This window comes from Leucoraja erinacea, chromosome 7 (assembly GCF_028641065.1).
Source record: "Leucoraja erinacea ecotype New England chromosome 7, Leri_hhj_1, whole genome shotgun sequence".
NCBI classification, from domain to species: domain Eukaryota; kingdom Metazoa; phylum Chordata; class Chondrichthyes; order Rajiformes; family Rajidae; genus Leucoraja; species Leucoraja erinaceus.
The window spans coordinates 26984799-26995921 of NC_073383.1; the positions used below are offsets into that span (position 1 = coordinate 26984799).

An 11123-nucleotide genomic window follows, 5' to 3' on the forward strand; every position below is an offset into this window, starting at 1 on the left:
CTCCTAATCCATCGGGCATTATCACATGAAACCTTCTTTGCTATTTCCCATTTGGAGGATTGCCAGAGTTAAACATTTATTTAAACCAAGTCAATGGCAAGCTGACAATGCATCCTGCAGTATTCTACCTTGTAGTGTTCACATTTGTGTAAACTTTAAAATGAAGTTTTGAACATATATTTAGTGAATGATGTTGGTAATTATAATTGGTTGAGCTTTGGCTCTGAGCAACTAAGATTAATATAGTAAAAACCCACCTTGTAGAGTGTTTGAGTGAAATTAAGTTTGACTTGTCTCTACAATTCAGTCATTAAGGTGGGACTTGGAAGGTCACACGGCTGTTAATTAGCGATTATTGTAGTTGGCCAGACATCCTTTTGTGTGCTGTTTAAGCAATTATAATTTTCAAGCATCGTAAGAAGTTAGCAAGAATTACATTGAATAGTAGGATTAAACACTTTTAAGAAAAGATAGCAAAAGATTTATTTTATGTTATTAAAATATAGTTGAGATAAATATATCTGATTGCTAGGAGCTCTAATCTTTATAATCCAAGAACAAAGACAATATTAGAGGGAGCATGAAAGAGCTTAGACTGTTATTTTATGTAGCTGAAGTTACTCTTAACTAACTGCCAGAACATCTTGTAATCCATGTGGGTAGCTTCCAACACAGCCGTATGAACATTGTATTGACCAATTTCAGTAGCCAACACCAATGATGTTCTTCTCACACTCACTTATCCACCTGGCATTCTTGAACATTTTAACTTTCACCTCCCATATTGACTCTCTGTCCTGTATTCCTCTCCATTGCCAGAGTGAGGTCACATGCACACTGGAGGAACAACATCTCGTATCCCACTTGGGTACTTTACTACCTAACGGTATGAATATTGAATATTCCAATTTTGGGTAACTAACCTACAAACAATGTTTTCTCACCCCCCCCCACCCCACCCCCCATTTTCCCCTCCTTCTTTCCTGTGCCCCACCTGGATTTACACAAATTTCTCCCCTTCCACCTATATTCCTTCCTCTAGTTTCATAGTTCTCACTTCTATTGTTAGCTCATTTTTTGTCTTTTCATCTATTTTCATGATTGTCCAAACATCTGCCTATCAAAAACCCTCCTTCCCTATATCCACCAATTACCAGATGTTGTCCTCCCTCCCCCCACCACAACAAGTATGAAGATGGGTCCTGACGCAAAACATCACCTATCCATGTTATTCAGAGATGCTGCCCGACTGCTGAGGACGTTATTGTTTTCCACAAACCTGTACCTGCAGTTCCTTATGCTTATAGTTTTTCCCCCTTTGTTCACCTTTCCCATTCCCTTCCCTCATCTGCTTCTCATCCCCTCTCCATCTGGTCCTACCGCACTCCCACCTAGTTCTATCTGCCCTTTATCTCTGTCCTATTGCCATACACTAACTCTTTCCTCATATTCCCAATGAAAGGGTCCTAACCCAAATTGTTGACTCCACAGATGCTGCATAACCTGCTGAATTAGTCATGTAAGTAAGTTCTTCCACCGTTCTGCCATTCTCTCCATCGTTTCCACCAGCTTTCTGCCAGAGCAATTCACTGGCTTCACCTCCTACCCTTTTCTCTTTTGCCTTACACATCTTTCTTTACTATATGTTTATCCTATTCCCTCTTAAAGCCACAAAAGTTCATGCCTTCACATCTGGAGGCCGTGCACTCCAGATGCCACCCACGCTATGTATGAATAATACTTCCTTGTGTCAGTTTGGATCATCTTCCCATTTATTTTTTATCTGTGACTGCTAGTCCTCAACCTTTCCACTGATGGGAAATCCATCCCACCATCCATTTTGTCCACAAACCTCTATTTTACAAGCTTCTCCGATCTGCAGTTTCCCTTCTCAAAAGAAAAACAGTTACATCTACTCTAATCTATTCCTACTCCACATGGCCTACGTAGTCCCTCAATCCCAGAACCATTCATGTCACTCTTTTCTGGACCTTCACATCCTTCTTTCAATTTGAACACAATACACCAGCTGAGGTCAGACCTGTATTTTGGGAAAGTTCAATATGACTTTTTCTTTTTATACCCTATACTGCAATTGATAAAGCCTTGATTTATTGGCTGCTTTCTCAATCTGGTCTACCACTTTCAATGACTATTATACCAAATCTTCCAGAACCCTCCACTGCTGCATCCCTTTGCAATACTATCCCCTACTCCTGATTGCCTCTATTAATCCTTCCTACTAAAATACACCACCTCCTGTTTCTCCATATAAAACTTCAGGTGACATTCAGCCAGCATCTGCAGTTCCTTGTTATTCCAATTCCTGCAATTTTTCCAATTTAGAAATTGTGGCTTGCATCCCCAAATCTGGATCATTCATATGGATTACAACAATGGCCCAAACACTAATCCCTGTGGGATGCCACAATTCACCTTGCAGTTCAAAAGTATAATCTGGTAGTTGCTTCAGCACTAACCTCCAGCCTGAGAGTTTAGTTCTGGAGTTATTTTACTACTGGTGTGCACGATTATGACTTACGGCTGCAGGTTGTATCTTCCCTTTTTCCTGCTTAAGGGAGAGGATGGGATATTGAAGACAGACACAAAAAGCTGGAGTAACTCAGTGGGTTAGGCAGCTCCTCTGGAGATAACATTTCAGGTTGAGACCCTTCTTCAGGCCCAATGTTATTGATTTAATTTTGGAATAATGAAACGCAAATACGGTAACATGGGCAATAAGAAAATAAGTGATAATTGTTATTTCTACACAGTAAGCTTTGATTTATGAATTTGCTTTAATGTTCATTGTGCATTATGGCCAAGCAGTTCCTGTGATTATCCCTCCGGCTCCTAAACATTCTATCAACCATCAAAATGGTGTCGGGTACAAGAAAGAAACGCAGGTGTTATTTTGGACTTTGTTCTCAAGTGTAGTGTCTCAAATCCAGTAAACTAAATTTTGATGTTTCCTTGGAAAGTAAATTTACTTGGAGAGCTGTCATTCCTGACATGAGGAGGATAGACAGCAATCAGAGAAAACAATAAATGTTGATGCTGCTTCCCTTATGTACCTGAGAGTTTTGGTTAAATAATACACGGGTGGTGGTGCTGTGTGATGAGAGCCATTTTCATTTTCAAATGTAATATTTTTTTTTTGTGGCTCTTCAGGATTGAATTCTGCATTTGCCTTCTCAGATTTTCAGGAAGCATAAAGAAGTTGAAGTCGAGATCTAATTAATTAGAGCATGCTTTAATGTTTCTATTTGACCATAATTAGTTTAAGCACTTTTTAGTTTTCTCACACTAAATGAGAAACCCATAGTGTCCATCCTGGTAAGTGGTAAATTTATAGAGTGATACAACACAGCAACAGACTCTTCGGCCCACCTTGCCCATGCAAACCAAGGTGCCCCATCTACATTACTACCTTTGGCCCATATCACTCTAAACCTTTCCTATCCATGTAGCTGTCCAAATTTATTTTAAATGTCAGGTACATTTAAATTATTGGATTAACAATCTTGAGACGTGTTTAGGTCCCACCATGGCAGCTGTGGCATTTAATTTCAAATCGGTTATCTTAAATTTACAAAATAAATTCCTAATGATGACTATAAAATATCAGATTGTTGTTTCTAAATGCACATTATCTGTTTTACTAATATCTTTCACGGGACATAATTTGCCATTTTTCCACTCAAAACCATGTTGGTGACTTATTTGTGACTCGAAACCGTCCCTTGCAGTTTTCTGAAATGACAGGCCACTTAGTTCACCAACAGGCATGTTGGCATTGTCAGCAACATCCAGACCCCAAAATGCAAGTAAAGATTATTAGGGCAGATCAACGCTCAACAAATTCTTGATTCATTTCTGTTCTCTGCGTCAGGACAAACTTTGATCAGATTGGAGCAGCTGACTCATACTTTGCGTGGCTAAGTAGAGTGTCTTATTGACCAAACTTTTTATCAAATATTAAACAAATACAGAACAAGTCCATGAATTCAAGCTTGTTTTCCAATTGATTTTTCTGAAAGAGCTTGCAGGAGAATTCTCAACAAAAGTATTGTTTGGTTTTGTGCAGTAAGAGGTTTATCACATTTGAGTTATAATCTTTGTATACTTTTCATACCATCTGTTTGACTATAAATTTACTTTAGACTTTAGAGATACAGCACAGTATCAGTCCCTTTGGCCTACCAAGTTCACGCCGACCAGCGATCACCCCGTACACTCACACTATCCTATGCACTAGGGGTAATTTATAATTTTACCAAGCCAATTAGCCTACAAACTGTCGATCTTTGGAGTGTGGAAGGAAACTGGAGCACCTGGAGAAAACCCATGCAGTTACAGGGAGCACATACAAACTCCATGCAGACAGCATCCGTAGTCATGATCAAACCTGTCTCTGGCTGTAATGCAGCAGCTCTACCACAAAGCCGCCCCAAATTTTGATTGTGTGATATAATATTTTACACTTGATGGGAAACAGTAATCAATTGTTTATATGATTTGGATGTTCAACAGAACTTTGCAAGGCAGTATGGAAAGACTTCTCAATGACCTTAGTATGGATTTTATGATACCCAAATCCAAACTGACCAGAAACAACCTTCAGGAATATGAAAAGCGTCTGCAAGATGATCCAGGTTTGAGCTCCGTGACAGCTTATCTTAAAAATCTGAACATCAATTCTGTACAAGACACACATGCTTCATCATTGCTGTTTAAAGTACCTGAATGTGAACAACCTAATTTAACTGCTGTGTCAACCAGAATATATCAAAATAATGGCATGTCAGAAAAGTCTTCACCCTCAGGTTTTTCTAGGTACAGTGTACAGACTGAATATCATGATGTTAAGAATGAAGACTCTAAGCTGGATGAAACCACTTACATTCCATTAGCAGGCAATGCCTGCAAGCAAGAAAAAGAACCAGCGAGGAGAGAATGTATACCAGTGCAATCATATACTAGATTAAATGCGTTGCCTTACGATAGTGGAAATTCATGTAATGGATTGATAGTAATGCCACATCCACTGGATGAGTTGGAAAAGCCACAAAAGGTGGTGTTTGAGGAAATACCCGTTACTGATAGGTTGAAGGAAACAATGGTACCAAGCGATTATTCATCAGAAACTGGAGTGTCAGAAAATAATCACATCCCGCTGAGGCCTTTGGACACTGTTGTACATCTTCCAAAATCCAATTTAGATCTGTGTACCACACCAACATTGAGAAATGAGCCACAATTACAGATTGACACTGTTTCAGTGGTAGATTCAAGTTTCTTAAGTTTTGATTATAGATATCTAAAATCTAATTGCAGCACGTCATCGATTTCTTCTTTTAATTCCAGGGATGAGCAAAATTTCAGGAACAGCTTAGCAGCATTAGATGCTAATATTGCAAGACTACAAAAGAGCTTACAGGCAGATTTTGAAATAAATCGACCTTAAAATATTTAGTATCATTGACGTGTATATTTATGTCATGAATGCCGCTTGTATCAGGCAGGGGTTTTTTTTAATGTTTTTAGTTCTGCAATCATGAATGTGGTTTTGTGGGATTTTTCTAATTATATTTTGATGTCAGAAAATCTGAATCCTTAATGATTTTTCAAATTGAGTCAAAGGTTTACAGCGAGTTATCTAAGATATTTCTAACTCCCCCAAAAAAATGTAGCTACAATTATGGAACTGTTAGCATTCACCATTATTTCCAAATGTATGCTGGAGTGCAGTTTAATATGGAAATCAAAATATTACGCCCAGTGATTCTCTGCAAAATTAGATTGTCTAATTGCTTCGGGTATTAATAAACTTGCTTGGAATGTATGTGTTCTAATACTTGAGATATACAGACCGTTTTAAAATAAAAATGACAAATTAACTGAATGGATATTAAATGTCATTCAATGTAAAAATTGCTTCCTTAATTTGTGGCCTGCATTAAACCTGCAGCACATGGTGGCACTGTGATGCAGCAGGTAGAGCTGCTGCCTCAGACAAAGGCACCTGGATTCAATACTAACCTCGAGTGCTGTCTGTGTGGAGTTTGCACGTTCTCCCTGCGACATTGAGTTTCCTCTGGGTGCACTGGCTTCCTCTCGCACCCCAAAGACTTGCTTGCGGGTTTAGATTACATGGCCTCTGTAAATTGCTGCTGGTGCGTAGTGAGTGGATGCGACAGTTAAGGCACAACACTAACATTCTCCAATCTTCTGGTACCTCACCTGTGCTAATGAAGATACAATCTCTGCCACAGCCCCAGCAATCCCCTTCCTTGCATCCCACAACAACCCAGTGCACACCGACTCAAACCCTGGGACTTTTCCACTTTTATGCCTTTCAAGATCTCTTGCATCTCCTTAATGTCAATATGCTCCAAAATATCACTGGTCCCTCCCCGAAACATCACCTATTCATGTTCTCCAGAGATGCCGCCTGACCTGCTGAGTTATTCCAGCACTTTGTGTCCTTTTTTGATTCAAAACAAAATCAGCTAGTCCAAACAGTATTTACACAGATTATGTATTGGGAAGGAGATCAAAAATGACATTCATCATGATTACTCCACAAAGCCCACAATTTCTGAATTCAGTCCAACATGAAAATCCAAAAGTGCCAGTTAATAATTTAACAATCTTCTTAGACAGTGCTATTTGTAGCCTCTGGCACTGGTTGCAATTTAATAACGTTCCATTAAAATACTCTGGAAGTTTTAACTTGTCACATGATGTGTAAGATTTTATTACCTATCATTTGGTTCCAAAATACTAATTTGTACAACAATGTCTATTAAATATCAAACAAAAGGTATTTTAAATTAAGTTTCAATAACCATAAGAATATGATTCAATCTTTTTTTAGCACTGTTCATTAAAACTTGTGCTTGTTCCTTCCCAGTATGCTGTGAGAATTAATTAATGCTATTGGGCCTCAGCCAGCTTAATGGCAGCATAGGTGCTGAGCAGTTAGCTGCCCAGCTGAACTGATGCCTCAAACCTCAGAAAAAGGCAGTTTTTTTTGTATTGTGTAAATTTTACTTGGCCAGGCAGCAGCTTTGGAGGACATGGATAGGTGATGTTTTGGTCGGGATCCTTCTTTAGACTTGCCTATCCAGGTCATCTAGAGATGCAAGAGTTCTGAAGAAGGGTTCCGACCTGAAATGCCACATGTTCCTTTTCTCCAGAGATGCTGCCTGACCAGCTGAATTACTACAACATTGCTGATCTGCTGAGTTACTCCAGTACTGTTTTGTTTTTGTTTTTTTAAACCAGCATCTCCTGTTCCTTGTGTTTCCTTATTGCTTTATTGTTGACAGCACATTTTGCACTATTTTAAACACATGCCAAGATTTAATTACTCCAAGATTCTGAACTCTTCCATCAGTGACGGATTCATTTATCAAGTGCGTTAGTTCCATCAGAAACTATTTTTAAATCTTGCCAATTACCTTGAATTCTGCGGTATAGTATTTCCTGAGAAGTAAATACCTTTCTCATTACAAGATTACTTCCAAAATAGTGACTTACACACGTGTCGTTTGAAACCACCTTTTTTCCCCCAAAAAACCCAAACCAGGCAATAAGTGTCAGGGTAAATTAGTTCCGCATTTTAACATGCCGAGTTGAAGCAGCATACTGGGATTACAGATTTCTTTCAAGTTTTTTTGTAAAATGAGTATCATACTTCCAAAGTCGGGAGGAATTAGCTTCTTTATTAATCAGATAGTTTCAGATATGCTGTTTATCTTGCGTTTGGCGAGCCAGATTTGGCTGAATCTAAGCCACAAATGCGTATGGAATGTCTATGGAGGGTGGGGAAAGTGATTTTAGTTTGTCAGAAAGGGAAGACATGTCTAAAAATGGAAAAACAAAACATTGACAAAAAATATTACTTCTACTCATTCTCTTAAGTCAGTAGAAAATATTACTGGAATGCTTTAATGTTACAAGCGTTCAGCCACTGAACTGCTCTTCGTAAATCACGATGGTATTTGAACCTGTTCATTTCACTGGGGATATTCCAGCTGCCTTTTGGTTTTAAATAATGCTATTAAGGAATTATAATGACAGAATATTTTGGGAACTATTTAAAATGTTTACAATATATTTTCTAAAACAAGCACAATGTTAACTGGAAAAATGAAGCTGGTAAATATTAAAACTTAAGGTTGATTATGCTTTAATTGTGCATCTTTGTACTTTGCCTGTTCATACTGATCTTGGTCTAAGCACCAACAGTTGGTACTTCAACTCACCAATGAGCTAAATATTTAAAAAACCTAATTCAATGTATGCGTCATAACCAGGGATTATGCAAATCAACTCAGTCCGTGGATAAATTGCCTCTAGTTGGGGGTTTCTACATTTATTTGGGAAATGTAATCATTTTTCAAAACTTAGCATCCAAATTGTTAATTGAATAGTTTAAGAATAAGGGGCAAGCCATTTAGAACAGAGACGAGGAAACACTTTGTCTTACAGAGAGTTGTGAGTGTGGAATTCTCTGCCTCAGAGGGCGGTGGAGGCTGGTTCTCTGGATACTTTCAAGAGAGCTAGATAAGGCTCTTAAAAGATAGCGGAGTCAGAGGATATGGGGAGAAGGCAGGAACGGGGTACTGATTGGGGATGATCAGCCATGATCACATTGAATGGCGGTGCTGGCTCGAAGGGCCGAATGGCCTACTCCTCCTGCACCTATTGTCTATAATTAGGATTTTATGACAAATTGATTTGAAAGAAAATCTTCACTGGAAATTTTCACTTCAGACTCTGGCACAAACTTGTATTCAAGGCATTACTGATAGTAATGATTAGTGACACTTGAACGTTAATGTTAGACCTATCAAAAATCAAATGTTGCAGTGAGGTCAATAAGCTGCAAAACCCACTTCTTCCTCAAATATGTTGCTATGTCTTCTGTAGCTATTGCCCTTTCTGTTACACATTGGCTTGTTTTCTGCCATATTTCAACACCTTGCAATTGAAATTCTTCTCCAATCTATCGGTCTCAGGTTCAAGCAGATAATCAGATCAAATAAAATTCAAACTTTCTGGACTAAAGTTTATGGACTGACAAGCCCCTATTTCTCAATCATTCCTTCTCCATGTTCCTGTATGACAGAAGGTACAGAAGCTTGAAAGTGTACACCACCAGCATTAGGAACAGTTTCTTCCCTTCTTACCGGTTTCTAAACAGTCCTTCCATAAGCTAGGATACAGTCCGATTCACTTCTACCCCATTGCGGACGTTGGACTTAATGTATGATACTGATGCACTGCAATGCTGAAAACTATATTCTGCAAACTATCTTCCCCTTTATTATTCTACCTACTAACCTCGAGTTTGATGATTGTATATCTGATCTGTTTGGATTGCATGCAAAACAAAGCTGTACCTTGGTACATATGACAAAATAAGTCTACAACAATAAAAGAACATCGGGACAGAAGTAGGCCACCTGCCCTAGCCCTCACCTTTTTAAAAAAAAATGAGATATGCTATAGAAACTGGCCCACCAATTCCACACCAACCATTGATCACCTATTCACACTAGTCCTATATTATCCCTCTCACATCCACTCCCTACACACATTATAGATGCCAATTAACCTACAAACCACCACATCTTCAGGAAGCGAGAGGAAACCCACATAGTCACAAGGAGAACATGCATACTCCACACAGACAGCATCCGTGCCCAGGATCGAACCTGGGTCTCTGGCAATGTGAAGCAGCAGCTCTGCATTACAGCATGGTATGGCAGCTGCACCATGGCAGACAGGGAGAGGCTTCAGAGGGTAACCAGGACAGCGCAGAGGATCATTGGCTGCCCTCTCCCCTCCCTGATGGACATCTACACCTCCCGCTGCCTTAGCAGGGCAAAGAAGATCATCAAAGACAGCTCCCATCCTGCGTTTGGACTGTTCGACCTGCTGCCCTCTGGAAGGCGCTATAGGTGCATCAAATCCAGGACAAACAGACTCAGGAATAGTTGCTTTCCGAGAATTATATCTACTATAAATTCAAATTCACACATGCACTGACTACACCGCCCAACACGGACTTCCATCTGTATATATGTATGTAGTGCCGCAGAATTTGTGCACCTATTCCCCCCCCCCCCCCCATCTCCCTTCTTTTTTTTTTTTTTTTTTCTGTTTCTTGTTTTTTGTGCTAAATTGTATGTGTGCACTGAGTACGAGCAGCTTTCAGTTTCACTGTACATGTATAGTGACAATAAATGGCATATCTATCTATCTACATCTATCTATCTATATCTCTGCAGGCAGAGGGAGATTAGTTTAACTTGGCATCATGTCCAGCACAGAGATTGTGGGCCAAATGGGCTGTTCCTGTGCTGTACTGTTTTATAGATAGACAAGCACTTTGTATCTAACTTTGGAATAACCCACCAAACTTCATATCAACAGCACTTGATGTCAGGCTGGAACCCAGGTTTCTGGGCTGTGAAGCAGTAACTACAGCTATTCCACCAACTGATTTTCAACATAGCTTTCAATTCCCCCAATAGTTCAACATTTATCTACCTCATCCAAATACCCAATGATCAAGCCACCACAACTCTCTGGAGCAAAGAATTACATTGTGCTTTGTAATAAAGAGACAACACTTCGGGACCAGTCTCGTCGTCTTTCCCCTTTTATTTATTTCTACACAAATGAATGGCACATTGCTATTCGCTGCATCTCTAATACTACTCATTACCATACTGATATCATTAATTATCACTGCTACTTACCTATCCCTCTGGCACATTCTTTTCGAACATTGTAAAATCTGGAATATGAAGTTCCTATTCCTGGTCACTTGCACCCACATCCCTAGAATTGCTATTAGATCAAACTCAGTTGTTATTATTTGCACAGAAAACTCATCTGTCTTCATTTCAGGTTGGGACTTCTTCAGACTGAACTTCTTTAGATGCAGTCTGAAGAATGGTCCCAACCCAAAACGCCACTATTCCTTTTCCTCTGGAGATACAGCCTGACCCGCTGAGTTCCTCCAGCTCTTCATAAATTCTAGGACAAGACTTACGCCATTTGGCCCATCAAATCTACTCCACCATTCAGTCATGGTTGATCTA

General features: G+C 39.4%; 1 protein-coding gene across 5 annotated transcripts in view; it reads left to right on the forward strand.

Moving 5' to 3' along the window:
* Positions 1-5934, forward strand: part of ccdc14 (coiled-coil domain containing 14) — a 40180-nt gene extending 34246 nt beyond the window's left edge. For all 5 annotated transcript variants that reach the window (XM_055638058.1, XM_055638060.1, XM_055638061.1 and 2 more), the window contains one exon: positions 4534-5934. In XM_055638058.1, the coding sequence (XP_055494033.1) occupies positions 4534-5467 (934 nt within the window). In that variant the 3' untranslated portion in view covers positions 5468-5934. The remainder of the gene's footprint in view (positions 1-4533) is intronic.
* Positions 5935-11123: the final 5189 nt, after the last annotated feature.